This window comes from Lepidothrix coronata, unplaced genomic scaffold (assembly GCF_001604755.1).
Source record: "Lepidothrix coronata isolate B3197 unplaced genomic scaffold, Lepidothrix_coronata-1.0 Scaffold93, whole genome shotgun sequence".
In the NCBI taxonomy this organism is placed as follows: domain Eukaryota; kingdom Metazoa; phylum Chordata; class Aves; order Passeriformes; family Pipridae; genus Lepidothrix; species Lepidothrix coronata.
The window spans coordinates 1,017,960-1,045,119 of record NW_016690273.1 but is presented as its reverse complement, the minus strand read 5'-3'; the positions used below and the strand labels follow the sequence as shown (position 1 = coordinate 1,045,119).

The window sequence follows — 27,160 nt, the reverse complement described above, 5'->3', positions numbered from 1 at the left end:
CATTAAACAATCTTAAGTTATAAATCCTGCCTTACTTTGTGGGGAACGGAGACCTTGCAGAAGTGACTGCCACTGTCAGCTAAATGACAAGAGCTCAAGGACAAAGCAGTAGGTAATACTTTACAAGAAATATCACTGTTTTGGCCTGGACTTGACCACAGATTAGATAAGGTGTTTTCCAATGTCTGTAAAGTAGCAATGCCTCTGGTTTTGTATCAGAACTCTTGCACTGAAGGCCTGACACGGCGAGATTGCACAGCACTGCACCTGGTTGGGTGGATGCACAATTATTATCTGCTGTGCAGTCGTTCAGCAGCTCCACAGGCAGTGGCTAAGATATCCTTAATGACATATCAGTAATGAAGGGCAAGTGACAGCCTTGTTTTTAGGAGATTGTGCAAGAAAGCAAAGGGCTAGAGACCTTCTCCACAAGGTGCATCTCCCCTGCTGCAGCAGGCAGAGGGGGAAAGGGAGACTCCGTGAAGAAGAACGGAATTCTTCCGGAGAATGGGAAGTCAGCAGAGCCTGAGCTCGAGGCAGGGAAAGATGTGAGGTCTACTTGCAGAGAAACACTGGTGCCCTGAAAGCTTCTTTAAAATTCTGGAGCTGAAAGTACTTTGGATCAGCACTGGAGCACGCCGGTAATATACACCCTTCCCCTGTTCTGCCTGGGATTGGTGCCATATATTGATGTGCAAATTACAAAGACAAATCCCTTGCCTTTCAGCCTCATAAGCTAAGACCTACACTCTCAGATAAGAGTGGGGAAGTGGGAGGGGAGAGAGGAGAAACTATATACAGATAAGTGGATATAAAGAATAATTGTCACACCTTGCTTAAATATTTTATTGCTATTCCTAAGGGCTTTTTTCTTTCCTGTCAGAGTACAGCTGGAATGATAAATGGCACGTACGAATTTTATTCACATGAAAAATTGTTGATTAAACATTGAAATCTTAATGGCCTGGTTTCACTATAATTCCAGTTCTATAGGTTTCTAATTATGTAGTCAGTGTTCAAACAGCTAAATCTTTGGGCTTCTTATGCTGCTGTTTACACCTTGTTGATTCCTTCTTAACCTTTAAGAGCTATTGAGAAATTAGTAGATTATTCTTTTTCATCAGCTGTAAGTAAAGCATGACTATAAGAACAAAGGACGGTAGAAACTGCCACGGATTAAATGGACAATATCTGAAAAAAATGTATTTCAAAGACATGCAAATGTCAGCAGTATTAAGATAATATGGTGCTCAAGTGGATGCATCAGAAAGGCTGCTGAAAATTACTGGGATTAACCAGGAACTAAGTTCTTAATGTTAATGAAGGAAGTACTGCTGGGGATAGGAAAGCAGCAGCAAAGCATAATGATAGGATGTGCACACCGTAGTTACTATGCAGAGGAAAATAACATCTCAACTGGCAGGCCTGCAGATCTGTTTATAACATCATGTCTCCTCGTACCAGTTTACAAGCATACTGCATCCCCAGCCAGAGGAGCAAGAGAATACTGATTTCTCAGAAACAACAGAATAAAAAAAAAACCAGCAGAAAGAGCTTCAGGACCACTTATTTTAAATGCTTTACATTTTCATATTACAGGATTAAGAAAGATACATTTCCTTAAACTAGGTTGTCTAATATAGGCTATGCTAAAGTGCCACATTGAGATAATGGTGGGGACTACAAAAATGAGGAAGCAGAAGGTAACTACTGTCACTCCACATCTTCAGCTCCTTTTCCTCTTTTTCCTTAATCAGTATTTTGTCTGCTGGTCATATCCCCACTGCCAGTTGAGGCCTGAAGCGTATATCAAGGTATTGATGAGGAAATATTATTAGGAGGTTTCTTTTCCCCTTTGACAAGTCAGGATTTTAGACTGCTTAGATATTTCAGGCTGACACATGGATGGATGTTCACAAGCCTAGCTTGCACCGTTTTTGCTAAGAGCTGTGTCCCCAGCACTCCTAAGAAACTTTGGTATAATAAGCTGAGAAATCCCATCTAAGAAACACCAGCTGCATTTTTTGAGTTCAGGTCAAACGCTTGCTGGCATGAGAATCAAAGAGGAAAATGAAGAGTGGCTGATTCATTTCCACTTCTTCCATTAAGTAAACAGTTGAAAATCTCATTCACAGTTACTTGCTTGTCCAAATACTACTTGTTTGAAGTCATTTGCTGCTGATGTAAGACACAGCCAAGGAGAAGCCTCATTAAACTAAAATTCCTTCCTGCACTTGAGGTGCAGTGACAACACACGGAGAGCTGATAAAAGTACCAGTGCTGCAACTTGAATGACAAGCAAGGACTATTCAAAGTCTTTAGTACCAACCCTCATTAAGCAAGGTATGCACTTCTTGACTTTCAAATGCATGGAAGAACATCATGAAGTTTGGGAGACGTAGCAAAATATCCTCTTTTCACAAAAGAAGGTACTATTAATAACTAGCAATAACAACAACATTTCTGAGGTCTTCAGTTGAATAGTGGGTTCTTCTCAGGAAGTAACCAAGTGTTTGTTGCTATTTGTAACAGCTTGTAGGAGCACCAAAGGAATGAAAATATACCTCAAAACTTTTGTACCTCGGGTATTTTTTTTTCCACCAGTGCCAAAAAAAGCTGATGTTGAAGCGCACTGTATTAAACCACGATGAATAATAAAATGCTTTATGCTTTCCAGATAATATAATGCTATCTTAACAACAATACACTGGGAACTCACGATTATTTGTGTTGCAGAGCTAAGTCCTACACCACGGTTTGTGTCAATTCCTTTTGCATCTAAAAATAACTTATGAAACAGTAATACAATAAAGGGGAAAAGAGACAAACATTATTTACTTACAGGAGTTTGCTTTTCTTTTCCCAAATGTGTCATTATCTCCAGACAGAGGAGAGTGCTTTGGTTCGTGCAAACTTCTCTCACACAGAAAATTATTCATTAGTACCTTCATAGTAATAATTTTAGCACTGTAAAGGAGATATCTTCAAGCTCTCTATGGGATCCAGCTCCATTAGCATCCAGTCTAGCAAGCCACAACAGCCTATGTTCAAGGCTTAGCAGCACAGGAACAGCTGCACTGAATCATCAGACAAAAAGCTCAGCTCCCCCAGTGCCTTATCTCCAACACCAGGGATAAGCAAATGCCCAGGGAAGAGCCCAAGCACAGATCTCAGGCACTTGTGATACCAAGCACAGTTTAAAAATATTCTGTAAACCTTAAGGACTTGCCTTCTCATGAACTTACACAGTTTTCCCTTGAATTGTTGAGAGTTTTTACCATCTGCCATGTCCATTGACAACAAATTCCCGAAGTTTACCAGTCAGTTTATGAAAAATTATGTCCTTACTTTGCAAACACCTGATTCATACTGGTTTAACTTAACCATAACATTTCTACTTAAGAGAAAGAGAATAAGCCAGCAATCCTTAACAACTATCTCTGTGCCATTTACAGTTTTGGAAACATCTTTAATGTTTCCCTTCTATACCAAATAAGCCACCACAAGGCATATTTTCTGCGCCCTTCAAGGAACTCCAATGTTTATAAAACAGGCTTTTCCCTCTGCAAAAGGGATTTCTCCCCAAAGACTTCGGTATTATTCAGATGTCCTTTTTATATTTTTTTAGTATTTGTGAAGCTCAGATGTCAGTTCTACAGAAATGCACATTCTGGGATCTCTCCTGAAGCCTCGTTGACCCGAGCGGGCAAGGTGGTTGGCATTAAGTTTCCTGTCACTGTTCATAATTCATCAATCTCATCCTTGAATTCCCTTTGACTGCCTGGGTGAAACCTTTTGGTCCTGCTGATTTCTTACTTCTCCACAGCCACCTCCACAGTCCATTTAAGTAAATCTTGCTGGTGAGAACCTCAGAAAAAAGGGAATCATCAATTGGTATGTTACCAATAACATACCCCGTTTCCTCTACCACAGTAAATATGAATGTAGCAAATTCTTCTGGCTTTCCCTTAAAACTTGATCCTTGGTTAACCTTAAAAATGTCTGGCAAACTTCCCCATATAGTTCAGAAAAAATTAACTACTTTTAAGTTTCTTTGTTAGTTGCTGCTTAAACACTTCCCCCCCCCCCCTTTTTGGTGGTTTGGCTTACTGCTTTTTTATATTTAATCTGCCAAAATCTAAGAATCTTCTCTTTCCTTTGGGAAAAAACTTCAGCTTTTCAAATTATAGCTTCGCCTTTTTTTTTATTACTTTGATTTCTCTTCTGTTTAGCCTCACCAACTTCTCCTTCTCAAGTGTTTCTGCTTGGTGATGTGTATTGACCCTGTGGTTCTGAACTCTTTTTTTTAATTATTTTTCTAACATAGTCCTCAGGCTGCCTGGAAAGATTTAATTCTCTTAGTTGCCCCTTATAGCTTCTTTTTAAGAAGATTCTTCACCCTTATGTAGTTCCCCTTTTTGGTGTTGATTACCATATAATTGCCCAGGGTTTGTTTTTTTTCCCTCTAGGTGCAAAAGGCAAGTAAATACCTTTTTAAGGAGGAGTTGAACAGAAGTGGTGCTGAGAGGTCCCTCAGACTGTCACTCCCAGCAAACCAACTGACTCCCTTTGTAGCATTCCAGAAACCACGTGTGTGAGGTAAGAAGGCAGGTTAGGGATATTTGAGAGCAATAGAAAGTAAAAAAAAAAATCCCAAGCAAAAATCATCATTAAAAAGCAATAGTGAGTAGAAACACTGTTGTGTTTCCCTCATGCCATCCCCCCCAGACACCCACACCTCCCTTGCACCCCGTCAGCTGGCCCAGGTCTGTGCCCTGAGCAGCCACGGCTGGTTCTCCTGCTCCCACCACGAGGATACCACAGTCCACCCCACCAGCTCTTCTTAACCCTTGCTGAAACCATTACAATTTCACCTTAGAAGTGACCAATACCCTGTTTCTAAGCAGTGATAAACCAAAACAACGACAAAGCACATACGTACAGACATAGCACCCGTTCCCTGGAGCCTGGGAGAAAGGTGGTGGTGGTGGAGGGGAAAGGTGTTTTTGTTTTTTGTTTCTTACCATCCAACTCCATTTTAACCGGACATAAATTACATTTTCCCCTCACAGAGGCTGTTTTGCCTCTGACATTAGTTGGTGAGTGACCTCCTTATCCTCACCTCATCCACGTCCTGCTGAGGGGGGGCTGTGTGAGAGTGGTTGGGTGGACATGGTCAACTCACCACAGATGGGCACGTGGCAACTCCCCTGAAGCATGGAAGGAGATGCACAGGAGAAGGACACAGGGTCCTGTACTAAGTAATAGACAAGGGTTTTTTTTCTGTTTCCCAGCGTATAAAAACCAAACACTCTCATCTTTTTTTTGTATTATTTTGATAATGAATGGCTTGTGACGTTCTTCCCTTGTAGAAGACTGTTCCCTGAAACCTCTGCTGCTAACACAGAAACAGGTATGCATGCAGCTCAGCACACACAGCTGTGATGAAATTCTCTATTCAGTGCCCTACTAGCCAAAAAACCGGTAGATTCACCCCTGTCTCCCAGTTCAATCATTCCCTGACTGGGTTACCCACCATTCAGAGCCCTGACACGGCTGCTCAGCCCCTCACCTGCTTATAGCAGGTTCATGAATGAGGGGCACATCAGGCAATCAGCTACAGCAGTTTCTTGGCTGTTCTCTGCTCCATGTGGTTCTGCATCCTGCCAGTCCACTGCTTTTGCTCTCCTGTGCAAGGCTACAAATCACAGACTCGGTCTTTCCTAGGTCTTAAATAAATAACTAAGTCTTGGAAAAAGTTTACTGTGGTGCTTTAAATAGTAAGCCTTAAATCTGGAAATCTTGTTTTAAGCAGCCAGACTCAGGTCTGAGAAATCCCTGAGATCTTCCTTGCAATAGGAGGTCAGACTACCTAAAACATTTGACTACCTAAACAATGAATAATCTGTAATTCACACTAATAATAAAGTGTGTTAATTTATTAGTGTTCTTAACTCTTTCCTGCTATGCCTGTCAGAACCACAGTCTCACTTATCTTGTCTCCTCCATTTGTTTTGAGGTTATGCTCACCAAAGAACAGTGCTAAGCTCCTTTAAAAGTTTGGTGTTTTACCCTGCCAGCTCACAGCACGTGCTTGTTTTTGGGGTACTGCGTTGCTATAAATGTGGGGCAAAAATGCAGATATTTAATGAGCTGGTGCTCCCCATGACACTGGGTGTTTCAGATAACATCTGCTATACATATTCTGGAGTTGTGAAGCAGAGTTAAGTGTGATGAGCATGACTTGCACTGAAGGAGCAATACTTCTGTGTCTTTTTGTGCTCTATTGCTTATGGTTGATTCAAGACCTCTATAATTTTGTGTATAAGTGTAGCTAATCACTTGCCTACAGAAACTGAAATATCTAAAAGACTGGGCATCATATCTTCTCCCAAATCTTTTTTTCTCATGTTTTAACTTCTAGTCTAGTACTCAATTAGAATTACCAATGCTGTATTTCAATTTTATTTATTATTCTATTTCCTGGGACTTTTTATTTTAGGATGTATTTCTACCTGAGAGCGAGGAAAAGAATTATTTCAAAAGGCATACACATGCAAAATGGATTTAATGAGCACTAAAAATGCTGCATGTAGTTGTTTTTCACACTGTACTTTCTGCACTTTTATGGGTAAACACTGCAGATAAGGGACATTTAAAAAAGAGGAAAAGCAATTATTGAATTGAGCCTATTAGGCAATGTGATTATTTTACAGAACACTAAAGGGGAAGTTCTTAAGCACTGCAGGAGGCTTTATTGTAAAGTGTAATTTTCAGACAGGTACTAATGCTCCCACCTGTTTCTTTTTGTGTCACACTTTTTATAACACCGATTTCCCTACTCCCTGCAAAATTCTGGGAAAAAAACCCCCAAAACTGTAGAAGGTCCCAGCTGTGAAAAGAAGATACAACCCCCAAGACGGACAGGATGTTTAACACAAACTAAATTTAATCTATTAAACATACAAGCTGTATCTCAGCAAAAATGTTACCCACTTTTTAATATATCATCTACCATATCATGGCATAATTTTACAATGAAGGCATAATGTCAATGAAAAACTGGTGTAGGAGGTTACAAGAATATTTACATTATCCTATAAAATAATTGTTTTTTTCTTGGAAAGACAAACTATCTATCTGCACAGTTTCACCAGGCAGTTTTTTTTCTACAATGCGATGCTCTTCATAAGATCTTAGAACATTGTACTGAAAATGAGCACTCAGTAAACACAGCATGTAACAGATGCATGCTAAATCAAGGCAGGAGATCTCATTAGCATGAACTCCTTCAAAATAAAAATAATTTAAAAAACTGGTCAACTATCCAAAGAAAGTAATTGCAGCAACGATGGTGAAGTACTGGCAAATGCTGCCAAGTTTGACTTCAACAGAGATTTGGGCTGGCATCAGTGACCATTAGCTAGAGTTATTTTATACCTAAGCTGGACAAACAATTTGGATGCTGAAAAGGTGCACTGTTGTTAACAGTTATGTATATTCCAACCTACAAAACTTCTGTCACTCACTACCTGATCAGTGTTATGTTGCACACGATATATTTTTTCTTTGCCTTCCAGACTGAAAGAGCTTGAATTGTAGTGTTTGATACCAATAAAGCTTTCTTTACATATACACTGCTGCCTATGTGGGTGGAGAATGTAGGTGCTTAACCTACAAGTCTGGCTGAAAATAAGACATTTCCATGTGATTGACAATAACCACGGGACTCAGAGTGATTAACATCAGCCAATATGGAACATATCTCATCAGAACAAATTAACAGTAGGTTAGTTTGGAGTTAACAATTGCCTACTCAAATAGAATAAGTTCTTGGAGAAGTGGAAGCTCACACTTCTCCAAACAGCAAAAAAGTATACAGACAGCCTAAATAGGATAAAGATACAAAGATGAAAAGGCAGCGTTTAAAAAAAAAAAAAGACAAACGAGAAACATTTCAAGAAACTAGAACAAGGGTGAAAAGACAGACAACACAGAGATATCTACTGCATTTGTAGGAGACAGGCTGTATCTAACTGCTGAACAAGACAAATTCAAAGCAAGACAACTCGGAATGGACAGAGAGCAAGACAAAAGACATGAACAGAAGAGCCTGAGCTATCCTGAGAGCTGTTCTCCAGTGATAAGGAATGCAGGGCTGGGAACTGTAAGGAGGGTTCCTTACCTTTGTCCAAGTCTATACCCAGAAATACAATACTTATTCCTATATATGTAGGCATTTATTCAAGCATATATTTACAGAATCTTGCCCAAAGCTGACATGTGTGACATGTGCCCCTGGAAACTTAAATGTAAACTCAGTGTTTCAGAGAGGATAAAAGAGACAAAGGAAGAAACTTCAGTTAATGCTAGTTCTGGGATCAAGGCAAAGGACACAAGGGAGACTCCCAGTTTCTCAAATGCACAGCAGTTTTGTTCAAAACCATCCACCTTTCTGCTAAGACAAAGATTGTCTTGATCAAAATATAAAACAGTGGAACTCCAGTACCTAACTTCCCTTAATTCTTTTTCACCTGCTTGATTTCAGTTGTAGGTGGTCCTTTCCAGAGAAACCTGGAAAAAGACTCCTATAATTCAGGATTTCTGCGAGCATCTGAAGCTTAGGAGAGAAATACCTTGATACCACATTCATATTTTGCTAGAGTAGTATTTCATCCTGGATATGGGCAAATTCATCCAATTTTCCAAATCATTAATATTTATTGATACTGCCTGAGCATCCAGCTTGGGCTGTGGATTCATTCTGCACGGTGATTTATAAACACAGGAACATGCATGCTTTTGCAGATTCATTATGATAATTCATAGAGGCGGAGTTGATACCAGCATTTCTTTCTAGGCTGCTAGGTGCTCACGGCACAATGCAGATAATATTCTGGAGTGAATTAAATTTATGTAGAAAACGAGATCATTTCCTACAAAACCTCCATCTCACCTGCCAGAGAAGCTGGGAAGTGTATCATGTCAAGGTAGGACAGAAAAAACTGTACACAGACAAAAATTGGCTGTCAAACTAACGATTCAAAATCTAAACCTGCCATTATGAGGTAGTTTTAAAGCAGTATTGGCAAACTACCTATACACCAAAACGTTAACAGCTGAAGGCCAAGTGGGTTTCCACAATTTTCTCCCCCAGATTCTTGAGCATAGTTTTGCAGACATGCTAAGAACTCACTGTTCTCATCAAACCAGCTATCTTCTGAGGGTGATGCTATGTCAGTCCAAATACTCTTGGGAAAATGGGAACTGTGTTCAGTGTTAGACACAAAATATATGTGACCTATTTGTCAGTTTTGAACTTAGGATTCTTTTCTGCTTCAGTTCCCAGCTGTAAATTCGAGGCAACTGAATAACCTGATCATCCACAGGTGTTACAAAAATACACTTTTTTTATTTTTTTGCTTAGTATTTGCTTAGCATTTGCTTAGCATTTGCTAACTTCTCAGACACTATGGGGAAGAAACGTGAATACCTGTGAGGGAAGGACACTATTCAGAGGGACTTCCACAGACTGGAGGAACAGGCCAACAGTTCCTTCACGGGAGGCAGGGAAATTCAGCAAGCACAGATGAAAAATCCAACACCTGAGGTGAGAAGAACCTGGGAGTCCTGGCTGACAGCAGGCTAAACTAGAGCCAGTTCGAGTCCATCCTCCACTGCTTTCAGGTGACTGAATACTAGTTAACTTCCCTAGGTTTTCTCTGGTTCACCTGGAGCCCTGTCAGGTCCCTCTCAAATGACACAGCCACTCTCTGGGGTCACTGACAGGATGGTGGTGAGTATTTCTCTGTTGTCAATAGTAGTTTTTTCCAGCAGCCTTTTCAAAATCTTTCTCTCACTCAAGGGAGCCTTCTTTAAATAGATACTAGAAAAGACAGAACATTCTGTGGAAATACCACGCACATAATTTACAAAAACTTTATAGCACAAGCTTGATTATTTGGTGCACCCTCATTATTAAAAGTGACCAATTTTTCTGATATTAAAATGTTTAGTTGTCTATATTTTATACTACTGTGTACATATAATATTAGTGTTTATTACTGATTGTGCTTTTCTCTATAACTTTTTCGTGACCTTATGAATAATGTTATTCTAATGAAGAATACCTATGTGAGTTTTCTGAAATAAAAATCTTCCCTATTTATTTCAAACAAGGCCAAATATTCGCTTTACATTAGTCAACCAAGTGTACTATGATTCCCCTGAGCTGCATGGAATGGAAAGACATTTCTCTAAAGCACACAGGAGACAGCTAACTCTGTTTCCTGTGCCCTAATTATTCCATTCTATTTTGACGTCCTTACTGCTGAAATGACACTGACTTAAAAAAACTCACATATTTCATGCACGCTTTGATGAGAGTACTGACTAAGAACATAAAATACTGAACCTTTCTTGCACTATGGGACAGTTTTGAGTTTACTTTTGGGGCAGTTTTGAGTCAACAAGGCTGTATTGTTAAGGCACAACAGCGGACAGAAGTTACAGATTTCAATAAGAAGACATTGGCTTTTAAAATATTTTGTAAGTGCAGATGGCTGTAAATGATCATTTTGTTCTTTACTTTTTATTTTTTTTACAGCTGTCTGATGTTTATTTTAAAATACTCAAAATATTGTCAGGCAATAGGACTTCAGAAAAGTATAGACATTGCATAAAAGGGATGTCTATGATTTCTGAAGTTTAATTACATTTCTTTTTTTGGAAAATAAACAAAGCCTATGTAAATCTATATTATGCTAAAAAAAAAGATTAAATTAAGAAGAGCCACTGATACTCTATGGACATATTAGGCAAGCTCATTTACTAAAATGCTATAGACTGACAACTGTCCAGGGATCCAGCCAAAAACATTGGAAAAGACAAAATAGCACTAAGGATTGAAAAGGCAATGAATTAGCTTCAATTTGGTTTGAAAGTATACAATAGTATGTCCTAAAACGGAATTATATTGAATAGTGATACCAATTACAGGGTGTCTTGACCTGAGTTATGTAGAAAAAAGGCTAAATATGTTTCTACCTACGATTTGACAAAAAAACCAACCAACCAACCAACCAACGAAAAAATCCAAACCTGGACATCAATATTATCAAAATTGTCAATAAGGCTGAGAAACTATCAACCGAGTCTTGCAAAAGGCAAGACTAAGGTAGCTGTGGGAATTTTTCCAACAGAAAACTCTTAAATTTGGTCTACAAACCAGGCATAAACCAATTAGACAAGAATCCTCACAAATGCTATATCTCATGTTCCATTAAAATATTACAGATAATAAGGTATTTTTCTATAGTGAGTTAAATTTATCTGTGCTAAACTGATGAATATATTTCCTTTATTCCTTTGCACCAACAGAAAATTTTAATTGAAAATACCATATCTTTATGCACATAATATTCCAAATTCCAGCCTTCTACTGTTGCTCAGAATTGGTGCCCTAAGTGCCACATGATTGGAACAGAACATCAGCAAACCCAGAAGTGTATATCCATAAGTGTAACGATGTCTTTGGGGAATACTCAAGCTTTGATGCTAGATCCTAGCGTCAATAAGCAGCCAGAGCTGTGTATGGAAGCAAGAGGAAGGTCTTTTGGAAGGCAGTGGATGAAGAAGTTTCCTTCCCTCCCTGTCCCACCATTGCATTCTGACTCAATGCTGTGGTCACTGTGCCATCCCACCAGGTGGGAGTGGTGTCATGACACATGTCCCATCAGAGGCCCAAGGGGCAAAGCCTCCTCAGTGACCTCCTCAGCAGCTCTCAGGCAGCCCACCTCATCTACAACACACACTCCAAAGGGAACTGTGACAGAATCTGTGAGGATCTGCTACACTTTATTAGTTGCCCACATGGCCTGCCTCTGCAAAACCATCACAGAACAGGCAGGAAAACCTGGCCTGCTCTTTTTATTGCTATCATCACACTTCTACAGTGCTTACCCAAAAGAAGGTAATTTTCAGCTCCTGCCTTGAAGTAATTCCCCTAACAGAAATAAGCACGGGATGATGACCAGAGTCAGAGCTATTCTCACCCTCACAGTGATGAGCAGAGAGATAAAACAGCAGTTACAGAATTCATGCAGCCTGTCTTACACCCTCTCATGTTGCCTCACTGAATCACTCAGAATGGCCCGCTCACATTTCCATCTTTCTCTCCACCCCCATCCCCCCAACTTCTCCCCCTTAGCCCACTCTCAAATTCCCTGTTCCAACATTGGTATCTGCACCAAGAACACAAATGTGAGGTGACACGAACCCATTCATAGCAATCAGGAACCTCAGAGTCTGGGATAATTCCAGCTCATCTCACACACTGTGACAGTCGGTGCCACACAAGTGTCTGAGGACATTTTTTCTCTTGTCTGAAGTCATGGTCAAGCAAAATCTTACACCCTAAATCATGAAACCTCAGCAGGGCCCTAGTTCTCCAGTTCTAACGCACAGTAAACAGTTGTTCTTTGTCTTTCTGCTGTATCTCTGGAAGATGCTGTTTCAGCAGGAGATGCAGTGTGCAGTTGATTACCCAGAGGTGTTGGCCTGAGCGAATCTTCCTTCCTGTTTCCTGTTACAGGACAGTAAATTAGGGAGAGCTTTTCCTCAGGACTGTGTTGTAGGTTGGAAAACCACAGTATTGGTGTTAACTGTGATATACATGGTTTGAGGAGCAGAATCCCTGCAAGGAGGAGCTTGGTGATGAGCTGTAAGACGGGGGGTGTGTGTTCTAGTTTTAGCCTCATTCTGCTTTTCCCTTTTGGGAAAGAATTACTCTGCAGCAGCTATCAGTATCATCAATGTCACCACAGCCACTACCTGGCTTCATTCTTTATCTGTTTTCATCTCAAATGTCATTTCGAAGCCTGGGAAAATTGCTCTGGGATACAAGAGAAATGCACCTATAAGTAAGTGTTCATTTACTGGTATGATTCACTGCTGCCTACAGGAAACCAGAGAGACTGTTGCAACTGTGACAAAGTTGACACTCTATAGAAATTAACCCATGGTGGGCAAATGGCTGTGAAGGACCGTGGCTGGCTCTGAGCTCCTCATGAAGCCCAGAGTTCATCACTTACCTTGTGACACTGACATTTTTGGGCTCTGTGGAGCTCTGCAATTTCTCTCTCTCTACAAGCCACAAGGTAATCATAATGCAGGTTGGGAGCATGACATTACTGTTTCTCATGCTAAGCAACTGCAAGCTGCTCCCAGGAGGATGCCTATTTATTACTGGCTCTGCTCCCTGAAAGAATGACCTAATGAAGCAATACAGAGCAGCTGATGTTGGCAGTTCCTGTGGCAGGGACAATTAGAGGTGCATTTATTGGCAAAATATTTGTGCCCCAAAGGCTGCCACACACAGGTGCCCTGCATTGATAATTCTCTGATGTGAAGTTTTTATTTGGCTGCCCTTTCAAAACCACATGTGAGGTTTGGATTTGAATCCATTAAGGATACAAAAGAGTTTTATTTTTAAAAAATTAATAAATCAGTAAACATCTCAATTGAAGCTCCATCTCAATTACTATGTTTTAACAAGAGCCTCCTAGTGGTATAGAGTATACCTGTAATATTATGTGTGTATGTCAAGGTAAAACATAACACCTCTACAGGTTTTTTATTGTTTTCAGAAATGACTAACAAATAGAGGGGTCTGCAAGAGAATCTACTACCTGAGAATATTAATTATCTCTTTTATTAACAGAGCATGCAGGGGTTGGCTGGGATAGATTTAGTTTTCTTCATGCTACCTAGTATGGGGCTGTGTTTTAGATTTGTGCTGAAAACAGTGCTAATAATGCAGGGATGTTTTCCTTACTGCTGAGCAGGGCTTGCACAGAGCCAAGGCCTTTTCTGCCTCTCACCCCACCCTAACAGTGAACGGGCTGGGGGAGCACAAGGAGATGACCCCAGCTGACCAGAGGGTGGGGTCATATCCCAGACCATATGACATTAAGGCTCAGTATATAAAGATAGGGAAGAAGGAGAAAGTGGGGGGCATTTGGGATGACAGTGTTTTCTCTTCCCAAGTCACCATTACCTGTGATAGAGCCCTGCTTTCCTGGAGGTGGCTGAACACCAGACTGCCCATGGGAAGTAGTGAATGAATTATGAAAATGTCATTATAAGCTGTAGACAAAAGGCAAGACACATCTTACCAAAATTAAACACAGATATGAAATTCGATAAGTCTCCATTTAGACATCTACTTTTGGTATTCCAACATACAGATCTCTGACTGAATTAAGTGTCTAAACTCCATGTATTCAGTGGAAAGGAAGTAGCAGAGGTCTGGCTCAGTCTGGCTCTTCTGCAATTGTCTAGTGTACAGCAGAACAGCCACGTCATAACAGTGCCTAAATCTCTCCACTGAATGCAAAGGGAAGCCCAAAAAGAGCTGCTCAAATGTAAATTTCTACTGTGCAGCTGTTTGAAGACAGTTGAAATGATTCCTCACACTCTGAAACTGAAAAGCATCATGCCTACTTGTTGCAATACTCAGATGATTTCACTGGAGGACTAGAACCCCCAGTTGCTATTATACACACATTCCTCCTTCCTCCCAACGTACCAATTACATACAGGTTGACTCTATCTGTCTGTCTCACAAAACTAAAAAAAAAGAACAGAAAGAAGAAATGAACCCATAGCCTTCAAACTTCATTATTTAAACAGACTCTGAGTTTCAAGGGCCAAACTGCCCCTCCCAACAACAAACAACAGGTAATTAAAAATATAAAAATACATAATGACTGCCTTACTTCTAATCTTTTTCCCTACAGGGAGTGCTAGATGAATAGTGAAAATCAAACACCTGGGGCTAGAATGCCTGAAGTCTATAAGCCAAAGAGAGGACCTTCATGTAGTTGTCACCTGTTAAGTCAAGAGGAAAACACTGAGACAGGAAAAATCCTAAGTATCACCTAGCCAACAGTGCCCTCAGGGCAATCAGAGCTGACCTCTTTCCTAAAATTAAGCACTTGCACATCTTCTGCTGATTTTGAAAATACTGGGGAAGCAGACTCTGTACCTCGTGTTACCTAGGGGAATGCTCAAAGTGTATTAGGTAAATGGATAATTCCTTCTCCTTCAAGCTTCTTATAAAAGCAGTAGGTGTTTCACAACTGATTTTTGTGTTACCTGCAGAGGTGTCCATCTCAGAAACACACACTACGTCAGAACTGCATAGGTAAGCAGAAAACCAAGTACATTGAGCATCATTTGAGACTCACTGGACTAATCATGTAAGACTAAGCCAGTGTTTTGGTCTCAAGCAGGGTAGAAGCCTGATCTAGATGCTGAGTTGCTCAGCCCAGTCAAGATCTAGATGGAGGAGTTGCTTTAAAATGATGCAGGCATACAATATAAAAAAAGAAATGTACCTGTGGAGTTCAAATGATGCCAGACATAACGCAGAAGAGCTTTTCAAAGTAGAAATTTTGGACTTAAATGCTTGATTTGACCTAAATCTGACTTCAAGCTCCTATGTAAAGCAATTCCATAAAGTCACTAAATTTACACCAGGGAGAAATTCAGCCATAAGTGACATGATTTTTGTCATGCAATTTGCACCTTTTCTAGACCCAAAGTATTACTGCATTACCATTTTCAAGACCTTTCTAAAGCTGTGTATCATCACCCCACTATATATTGATCTTTTGAGCAGAAGGTCAATATTTAAGAAACTTGGTGCATATTAACTTGATATTAAGCAATTAAATTATTTATGCAAATTTATGAGTAACTATATAACAGCTCTTCTGAGAAGATACAGTTTTCCAGAGTGAAGTCTATTTAAATAGTAGATTCTGTACAAGGGCTAGTCTTTGAAGATCTGTCTTTGAAGATATTTATGGCAGAGATGTTAATTTTCAAGTAAAACAATTTATATTCTTAAAGCAGGCTACATCTTTCCAAATTCTGGCAGAAACAGGTGGTCAACTTGCACATATCATTAAACTTCAAATTCCCCTGTAAATGACAGCCAAAGCATCCAGCAAGTTTAAAATATTTTCTCTGAGGCCAGCTGATGCAGGAAGATTTTCATGAGACATTTTCTCTTCTATCATCAGTTCAATGATGTAAACAGTGACTGATTAAGCCTGCACTCCTTTCAGGTTGATATACCTGACCAGAAAAAAAAAAAAAAGTATCTCACAGCTGGAATTCTTCCCAAAAAACTAAAATAGATGACAAAGTAAAAGACCAATCCTCTATAGACACTTAATGAAGACAGGCTTCAAGGGGTTTTCTATACCAGAGATTACTTTACACCTCAGGATGAGACAAAACCAGAAGACTTCTGCAGTTGAGGATTGCAGTCACAGCAGAATAAGTAAAATAACAAAAAAACATATTACTTGTTAAATCACTTACACTGGTTTTCCTTTGGATTCACAAGTCAAAATTATAGTTTGTCCTTCTTCAGGCCATGAATTGGAAGAAATGATTTTAACTAAAGGTGTATCTAGGAAGAAAAAAATAGACAACTTGTTGATATACACAAAAAATATTTATTATCTAAGAGTACATTCTTCTCTATTTACAACAGACTAAACCATAGATTTAATTTACACTCGGAGACAGTTTCATATGGAGCCTTGTGCAATTTCCATTGTCTTCAGGAAGGTAATAAAAATGACCAGTGTGACTAAACCAGTAACTTTTTATATCCCTAGGAAATACAGATAGAAAGCATATGTATACTCAGAGGAAATAACTTTTTTATTCCTGTGTTTAATGCAAATACTCCATATGACTATTCCAAAGTCTGATATCTAACAACGAAATAAAATATATTGAGGACGAATAACAAGTACCCTGTGCAATTGTTTGTCTATTTTCAGGTTGATATGATGGAATGCTGCTATTAGAGGAATGAATGCAATAGTATACATTTGAATAAGAACCCTCTTATTGTTGCAGAACCTTGAAACTCATAATAAGAAAGCTACAATGGGCTTTCAGATAAAATACCTTGTTACAGACATTTTACAGGATATTATTTCTGAAATGCAATAATGCTGCCACTAAACCAGAACATTTTTTAAATAGAATTTGCAAAGAGAGTGTTTCAAAAATCTGCATAAAGCACCAGAGAAAAGTCTGCAATCTGTTCTATAGGATGGGATTGGTTTTATAGTTTTAATTGCAAAAAGATACACAATAAAGCTACGGTGAATTCATGTAGAATAAAGCGATTGAGGTAGATATTTAACTTGTAAAAAATTTTGCCAGCTGGCTTGAAAGGATATACTCTCATAGTCAACACAGGAGTTTAAGGGACACCTATTATAAAGAACAAAAAAGATCAAAAAGAAAGGAACATCACTATACAACACATTTTTTTTCCTTAGGAAGAAGTAAAAAAAAGTGAGAAAAATTCCCAGTTTCCGAATTTCCACAAATTTTTTTTTTATCCATATTTTCCTAATACAAACCACTTTAACCTGCAAATCTAGGGTATCTAAGTTTTGTCTCATCCAATTTGCAATTGCTGTTTTTGTTAGCAGTGACATGACAGATGTCCTGTTATTAAGCAAATGTGAAGGAGCGTGACAAAATGACTCCACAAAAATCAAATGGCAAAAAAAAAAAAAGATGTGCTGTAACAATATAGTTCTTTACTGAGATGCCAATAGTCCTGTTGAGCACCAAGTGGCGAATGAACAATTAAACAATTAAAACAATGAGAAAAAATTTTCCAACTTCTGATTTTTATTTTTTGGCATGTATCAGCATGGCATAAGACAGAAAAAAGGGTAGTGTGGACTCGTTATAATTGCACTGAAAGTATTGTCAGCATCATTTAGCTTGCCAGTACAGCTGCACTAACCTTACACCAGTAGCAAATCTGTTCCCCAAGTTCATATTTTTAAGGACCCTGCAAGCCATTATGCAGGTGGCTAATCCTTTGGAGGTCATGCTGGCATTTGCTTCATTTTTAGCACATGCTTAAGGCACTGACCTCAAGTGCCTTAATAAATCAGGGCATCAAGTACGTCTGTGATTTCAGTGGTGCTGTTGAAGATGAATAAATTACTCTCTTGACTATACATTGAACCAGAGGAGCAAATTAGTATCAGAGAGGAATACATGAAGAATTTAACAGAGGGAGGGAGACAACTAATGCAACGAGATAAAGAGGTTTCCAGAGAAATATGAAAAAGAGATAAACTTTGACGGAAATAATCATGACAGCCACAGGTGAAGAAAGAAAATAAAGGCCCATCGAGCTACAACTACTGCCTTAAATATTTAAGAAATTATCAGCATTTTATGCAATACTGTAAATGACCCACATGAAAAAAAAGAGGGGACTTCAGACAATTAAGCTTTCATTTGTTTAATGGATCAATGCAGTGCTGTTTCCCCCACCTTGAAGTTCCCATTTCTACTTTAATGGGCCAGACAGCTCTGTGTTCTCCTTGCACTTCTAAACAGAGCTTGCTAACAGAGACTAAGAAAGGTTATATTTATATTTATGTTTCATTCTCTAATGAACAACAAAGTAGTGTAGGAATACATATTCCCTAGAGGTTTTCCTTACTAATTGACTTAAACAGTAACTACTTGTTTCGCTAAAACAGGAAACACAAGGTTTAATTCAATATATAGTTTTCAGGGAAGCTAACAATTGACAACTTTTGCATTTTATTAATGGTTTTTTTTTTCAAAAGCTAGATATCCTATTTTGGGTGTTTTATTCTCAGTGTTACTGTTTCCATTTTATTTTCATGCCATGCTTGATTTCTCTCCAGAATTAAAGTACACGCTTAAAAAGGGAAAACTTTTAATATAAACTTGTCCTCTACTTTCACATTCACATAAATATTTTAAATGAGAAGAAATCTTTAGAATAATTAAATCAAAACTAACCTAAATATGTTGTTTTAACAGAGTTGATAAACCCCTGCTGACTGGTATTTTTCCAGAACACAAAAAATGCTACCTCCTGCTAGGACTGTTCATTTTAGTAGAATTTGAAAAGTATAAATGTACTCTATCAATACTCTGAGCTTTAACCTGTCACAGTTACAAGTATTAATCATAACAACTGGAGCATCACCAGATCTTCACCAAACATCAACACTAGAAAACAACCTAAAGAAAGAAAATCAAGAACTGTAATAGAGTAAGAGGTTGATTTATTTTCAGTTTTCTCATCAGCTTATTATAAGTAATGTAGGTATGTCCAAAAAACCCTCTACTTTTACAACCAAAACTAAAGGAATAGTGTCAAGGGTTTTATTGTGGGTCAGATCTTTTGCTCCTCCTCCTCTATAGTTAGTGAAAGTATACCGATTTACATTAGTCAAACTTACCCACATTTTAATAATTTGCATCTTCTTTGAGGATTTGGCCCAGTAATTTCATGGTAATAAAATACTGTAGATCAGTATTCAAAGCAGAATTCTTACGAACAAGGGATTGGTGACCACAGTTTTTTTACAATACCTACAAATATGTCCTTATCCTGAGTTCTAAGGACATTATGGAGGAGATAAATATTCCAAAAAGAATAAGCTCTGGGAAAATGCAATTTTATAAAAAACCCCACAGTTGTCTATGAATGCAACATAACAAGCCTTCATGGTAAATCCCATTTATTTTTTACCTGTGTCTCCAACAGTGAGAGCTGTTTGGCCCTCCAGACTTTAGCTTGAGTAACGAGGTACTTGTGAGCTGCAATGGATTGGCAATCGGAATGGAGACTCAAACACGCCTCTACACACACAAAAAGACATCTTCCACACTCTGTGCGCACAGAATCTGCCTTTTTTTTCCTGGAAATGCCAGCTTAGGAGTTGCTACAGATAAGAGCTATGGCATGGAGTTGGGGGTGTAAAATATCCAAAGGCAAAAATTCCACTGAGTGATCCTACTTCATCCATCTTTCTAGGATTTGGGTACATCTCATTGCACAAGAGCAGGGAAGCCATTTCAAAAGTTTGGGAAGATTTATCTATTTTTGATCAGGCTATATCATCTTCAGCAACACACAAAATCAGTAAATGCACGTGGAAAATTGATGCCAGTTTACACTGGTAATGAATGTTATCTGATACATGAAGAAGTTAAACACTTTAACACATGATTTCTGTTGTACTTTTAGCAATAACTAATGGCAATGTTCACACCTTGTGGAACTGCTTTACTCATTAATTTAATCTCTTTGAAGTTATTTCAAAATAAAGGCAGTTCTTATCAGTCACTAGACCTTTGCTGTTAATCAGATATCTTCAATGCTTAAAGGTTTATGTCTCTGTTTTCAAAATGCACTTACTGTTTTTACTTTACTTGAAGTAAAAAAAGATTTCAGTATGTATTTATATTTTGTCACCAAGGCTTTATAAGGTTCTATGCAGGATTAAATTTCTTCATATACATTTCTTCACATAAATTTCCTTATATGAAGTAATCAAATGAAAGTTACTCGAAGATTCCCACATGATAAGTTATGTTATACTGTACGTGTAAACCCTTGACAACCACAGGGTAAAAATGGAAAACTGAATTCTTAAAACAAACAAATTTGCTTAAGATCATAAAACAGTTCACCAACGGAATCAGAAAATTAATCTCTAATAGTTTCTTCTTAGTAATAAGATAGTAAAAAAGTAATTTGGCTTATTTTTCTTATTTATCTTTAGAAGTCCTTTGTCCTGCCAGTCCTCAGCATGCTGGATTACCAGAGCTTCTGTGGATACCTTTCCATGGAGCTGGCTGAGTAACTAAATCAAAGTATAACCCTTACGCATCCTAGGACATTAAGGACATCCTAGGACATTAAAGACATCCTAGGACATTAAGGACATCCTAGGACATTAATCAGCAAAAGGTGTGTAGGAATTACTAGTACCTAGAAGAAAAAACATTTTATGAAACAAAGGGGCAACATCATGATGATGTCATCATAGCATCATGCCTTTTTTAATCAAATAATCCCTCCCTAATGCAACTGTCTTCAGTTAATGTAATTACAATTCTAGAAACATAAAATTAGACCACCCTTTTCCTGGGCAGATGATAGGGTGGGTGGAGTACATACATTTCATGGAGACTTTTGAGAAATGACTATTGGAAGTAGCAGACTGTTCAAGAGAAGAAATATTTCTGATCTTACAGTCATTATAATTCAAAGAGTGCTGGAAATGCCCCTATCCAAAGATACATGCATCAGTCTTTTGTCCAGATAATTTTGAGATATATATTTGTTTAGCTGCCACTCAACTTCTCTGCACTTTTTGTTAAAGGGTAAATATGTTGTTCAAATCTTAGTCTTCACTGGCTAAGGAGGATTAACAGAAATCTTAGAGGTTCTCCTCTGCAGAGACTTTCAAAGGAGTATTGTATCAGATCTAGGGATCCAGGTCAGGGCTCCTAATTTTCAAGTTTTCTGCTGAATTACAGGATTTTTTTTAAGAAATAAATGCAATAGCTTACTATGAAATTTGAACTCAGCACCCCAAATATCTTCCAGTGTGGCTAAAGTTCCAGAAAGCAGAACAGAACAAGGACACCTTCTTTTTTTTCATTTACAGAGATAGTGTTATTAATCCCTGAAGAAGGGTCCTGTACTTCAGCACTCTGCATTTTAGAGGCCCTCTCTAATCCCAAGTCTTAAGAAGCCATTTCTACACTCCCTCATTTACAGGCAATTTGATTTTTATGGGAAATGGTAATCAGTCCGCCAAGATTAGTTATTAGAGCCCATGCTCTAATTTATGAGAATTTATGAGAAAAAGAGGTAACTTACTCCACTGAGTACTGAAGTAATGACACTGAGCAGTTCAGACCCAGCAAAATACTTATTTTACAGTAATTCAGAGATTAGAAGATTCAACCCTTCAGAGTTTGTGCATCCAGGGTTTGGTCTGACTCAAAGAGTGCAAGGGCTTGTGTGCTGACCTGCCATGCAATAGCAAAGCTCTATCAGGTATTCTAAGGCCTCCCTTCCAGTCAGATTTTGAACTAAGATTTTCCTTTGAATCTGGAAAAGCTTTTTTTTTTTCCTATGTCCTAGTTTGGAAAAAGTAGGATATTCTGACACACTATAAAAAACCTAGGTATTAGGACATTCTTAACCCAATCCACATAATGAATTAGAATTCTATAAGTAACTCAGTCCTGTTCAAATTTTCCCTATTTACATTCAGTGCCAACATAACATGGAATATACCCTTCATCTTACATGTAGAAAAAGGTTTCTAAAGCCAATTATGAAATCCACAAAAAAGAAAAATTCATAAAAATTTAATATTCCCCACACATTTCCTAGGAATGTGTCAATGCTTAGCATCAGGTGTAATTGGTACATCCACTCTTGGGTTTTACATGCAAAACACTTACTGAAATTTGTTTTCAAAGGCCTTTGAGCTTATGGCCTCGGAGTATCCTTACTTGTCAAAGATGGCAACATTTTTAATGTTTAAACTTTTCTTTTTAATAAAATCATTAAATATAACCACAGTGCTAGAAGCAGATATTAGATATTTTACTAACACCAACCCATATTTAAGAAGACCTTGCTCAAAGTGGTAACAAATATATATTCAGCTAGGGTATTTATATTTCCACATTATTATTTCATAAGAAGTGCAGTGCCCCTTCAAGTCTTTTGGTTTTTAAATGTGTTTATTGTATGTGGTCTGTAACTCCTGCTTCTCAAAGTAAAATGGCAACACAGAAGATGTGGGTTCTATAACTTTCCAATTAAAATCTCCTGTAGTATTATCCATTTATGGGTTTGCATGCTGTACAGTGATTTTGCCAAATGTTTGGATCTTCTCTTTGTACATGGCTACCATGGTTTTGTCATGATCAAAGCAGTGAAAAAAATAAATATTAAAATAAAGTCATTTACTGTTTAAGTAACAATCGGTACATGAAGTAGTATTGGTCTCAACTTTTAGTTTTGAGCAGGTTGGTTCACACAATTTTGAGGAAGTGGGTGACGGTGTCAGGCAGAAATCACATTTCTTTTGGCTTCCACTGTTTTTCCTACATCAGAGAATGCATTTTTTTTCTGCTCTGTAGGATATCAAAAGACCTAGCACAGAAAAAAATGTCCCACTTAGTGACAGTAACACATAAGGTTCAATATATACAAGGTGTACAGAGAAAGATTAAACTCTTGACTTAGTTTGGTTTCTGAGCCTTTGGGGTTCAAAAAGAAGAATCCATTGGTCAGGTTCTTTCCTCTATGCATGGCACACGTTAGTGTGATACATGCTGTCTAAATCTCTCTTTCTTAAAACATGAGGGATTCTGTACTTTCTTCTCCCCCCCCCCAATTCCCTACTTAGTCTTCCAAGTCCAAACTAGCACCAGAAGGTCTAACCCTTGTGAAAATGGTAGAAAGAAAAGGAGGCACAGCTGGTGAAATTCTAGCCTGTTGTGAACAAAAACATACACCTCTGCACAATGTGTTACACCAAACATGTCAAACCCCCAGAACAAGGCCCTCCTATCTGATTAGTTTCCCTGCAGACACATTGCCAGGTGCCTATTTCAAACCCAGGGCAAACACAATCCCGTCCTTAATTGTGTTCTAAATAATTGAAAACATCTCATTAACATCATTTGACCCCAGGCCTCCACCGGAATACTTTGATTCTGACGTGTTTTTCCTTTGAAGGTGATTCTCTCCCTGTAGTTTATGCTATGAACATCTCTCCAGCTGCAGCAGGAAGCTGAGTTTGTTGTAATGAAACCTGCCATCCTTGCTGGACTTATTGTTTGAGTGCAAATTATGTTACCAGTAATAAGAAAGACACAGGAAAGACACAGGGAGGGGCAAATAGAGCACTTGCTGTGTTTGTCAGAGGATGCAAGTGCTCACAAAACATAAGGATATGCTACAAATGTTACTTAAAATTCCTCCTCCTAAAAGCATTGATACTGCTTTCTCATTTAATCTTTCAGGATGATGACTAGATGTTTTTAATTCCCTTTTGTGTCACTAGAAATTTTCTTCCACGCACAATGACTTCAAAAGCCTTGAAAGCACCGCTAGTGAGAAAAGGCTTTGTTTTAATAACCTCACTGAGCATTGGATCCAAAGTATGAAATATGCCAGTGGATCCATCCAGGAAAAGAGCTCTGCTCGTGTGACAGAGCAGTTCTTCCCACTGTGGTCAGTGAGCTTCCCATGGATGCCAGGTTTTACTTTCATGGACCCTAAGCAGCACAGGTCTTATTAACTACCTGCCAGTTTGGAAACCACTCAGATGAGCTCCAGGCAGCCCAAATAAAATACATAGGCCCTACCTATAATATAACAATCATGTTATGGTTGCCAGACTATTTGACAAAGGCACTGGAATTAGATTTCTCTTTCTCCTTAGAGGAAATTTTGTTGGGATTTCTAGGAATAACAGGAGGATTCTCATCTTCTCAGCAAGCAGGTTTTGCTTTGTTGCAATATATGAAATTCTGCTTTGGTTGGTTGGAGAGGCTCACTGCGCTCTTCTCTTGCCATCAACCTGCTGCATTATTTCTAACAAGAGCCCCAAGAGCAATAGATCATAATAGCACATAATACCTCCAAAGACAAACAGCTACCTTTCTGTCACTGAGGGTTATTGTTTCATGCTGTCTATGTAGCCAGCAATTGCCATTGCCCAGGAAAATTCAAAATTTTCCTGTCTCACCAAAAGGAAAATATTAAGCCCCACATTCCTACCATTGTCCACTGATTTTCCCAGACTACTCTGAGATCTGACGTAATTATTTAACCTTGTACAGCAGCATCTCCTGCCTGGATCTATAATACTCAGATTTATTTAAATTAATTTATTTACCTTGTTGTTTAATCTTTTTTTTTTTTTTTTTTGCACACTAACCACCATTTCCTCTTTGTACCAGAGTCTAAATTACTATAACTGATTCGTTACAACACATTTTTCTTCTTACAGGTTTAGCTAAATTATGAGCTACCAACAGCATGTCTTTACTTCATAGTTGTATTTTACGACCACAAACCTTCTGAATATTGAAAAGCTTCCATAAATTTCTCAGATATTTTATTGTGGCAGTGAACAACAACAGTTCTGGTGCTATCATTTTAAAAAATGTTATAAAACTCTAACGGTCTGATAATAAAAGATTATTGCTTCCTGGTAATGAATGACTGCCAGATGATAAGATTTTAAAAGTATTTCCTGAGAGACTATTCATTTATTTTCTACCCATTTTTGTCTGTTTTTTTTTTCCAAAGTGAATATTTTTAAAATTTATTTATGTCAGAGCCTTCTATATTTTTCATCGTGGTTTTTCTCACTCTTATTTCCTTGGAACCTTTCCATCATTTCCAGATGCAAAGATAAAATAAGCAGATATCTCTGAAAATGATGATGTATCTACTTTCCAAATTAATTAGCACTGGAGTAAGCATAGGACATTGGTACTTATTTTTTTCTTCAGAAACCACGAGAAGATCATAATTTTCATATATGGATAGCAATTACAAAACTCCTTGAAAATTCTGTATTCCTACATAATTTTATTCATATTTCTAAAAAATCTAAGTAAGCAGACTTAGAAGCATATGCCACATGCTCCTGAAGGAAAAAAAAAAAAGACTTTAAAAGTAAATTCCAAGGACAAAACACTCTAATGTGCAGAAAAAGAAACATCAGATTGGATATACCAAATGAGATCTGAAAGAAGAGAGAGGAGTACTGTAATCAGCTCTGTGGAAGTGCTCACCATTTTTAATAGCTTTTACACTTACCAGCTGTATGCATCCTACAGCTGTGAGTCAGCACTCCCCAAAATTCAGCTTACTTTGTAAATGACAAGTAGCACGGCTTCTGTCTGTGCCCTCTTGGTTTGAATAAGCAAAAGACTTGCTTGTGAAGCAAGTCTGCATTGGCAAACTTCATCAAAGTACCCTGAGAGATAGAGTAAGTTTGATGCTCTGCTTCAGAATAGAAGGAATAACACATTACTTAAATGGATGACAGAAAAACTCAGTATTGTGTATATATTTAAAAACTGCTTTACAGTCAAGAGGGTTCAGAAACAGCATATGGTCCCTTTGTTTTCTGAGATTCTTTGATGACTATTATGTCATCCTTAGTTTCATCTGGTTTAATTTATTTTAAAACTATGTTCGTTGAAATAAAAAGTGGTAACAGTTTGTACCAGAGGACCTAAAAACCACTCTCCTGGATGCAAAACAACAAGGCAGATGCCAGTGCGGGGGAATAGAAAGATTGATCAGTGAAATATTCCCTCCTGACACTCATAACACACGAGTGCCTGAATTCAAGCACCAATCTTGCAGGAAACCATTCAGGTTACTAATTCTGTGAGCGCCGATTATCTGGTACTCTGTTAAAAATATTCATGGTACTTGTTTCAGCATCTCACCTGTCGGTCATACCAGTCTCCTTCACCACAAGTATTAAAACAAAAAAAAGTAAGTAAAATCTGATAGTAAAAAACCAAAAGTAAGTAAAATGTGTGGCTTGGGGTTTTGGGAGGGTGAAAGAGAAGATGGAGGTTCACTACCAAAGCTCCACATTCCTCTCCGCTCCCTTTCAAATGTGTTGTGACCTTACCCTTCCTTTGTCACGTAATGTGTCCATTGATCATTCTCACCTACTTTGTGCTTGATCTTAAAAGAGGCAGAGATAAATGTGAGCCCAGTGTTGGACACATCATTAGACCCTGTTGAATTAAGTGGTAGACAGAGGGGCACTGTCTCCACAGTTCTAAATGTGTGCCCCCTCAGGAACATAGCACCAGACAACAGCTACTCCCCTTTACATGCTCTTGAAGAATGGGTCATTGGTCTCTTAATTATCCATTAAGTCCCATGCAAACATGAACGATATGACAGAAATAATATTTTCTTTGGTAAATCAATTCTGTTTTCCTCGGTGAATGCAAGAGACAAAGCTTAGTTTTACAACTTTCACATCTTGTTTAATTATGTCACACCACTTATTCAGGCTAAACAATCTGTTCCATTTAACATCTCTGTTGCCCTACACTGTGCTTTGTCTGACTTATTTGTATTTTATCTCATGTTTGCCATGTCACCTAAGAGGAGTAAAGAAAAAAAAAAGACAAAGAAAAGCCTTCTGCCTAAAACACAGACATTATAAAGAAATGCCTAACTTTGAGACAGAGC

General features: G+C 38.2%; 1 protein-coding gene across 3 annotated transcripts in view; it reads right to left on the bottom strand.

The window, feature by feature from the left end:
- The window catches only part of CADM2 (cell adhesion molecule 2), a 609,843-nt gene that overhangs the window by 78,664 nt on the left and 504,019 nt on the right, over nt 1-27,160 (bottom strand). For all 3 annotated transcript variants that reach the window (XM_017821926.1, XM_017821928.1, XM_017821927.1), the window contains one exon: nt 16,393-16,483. In XM_017821926.1, coding sequence (XP_017677415.1) covers nt 16,393-16,483 — 91 coding nt within the window. The remainder of the gene's footprint in view (nt 1-16,392; nt 16,484-27,160) is intronic.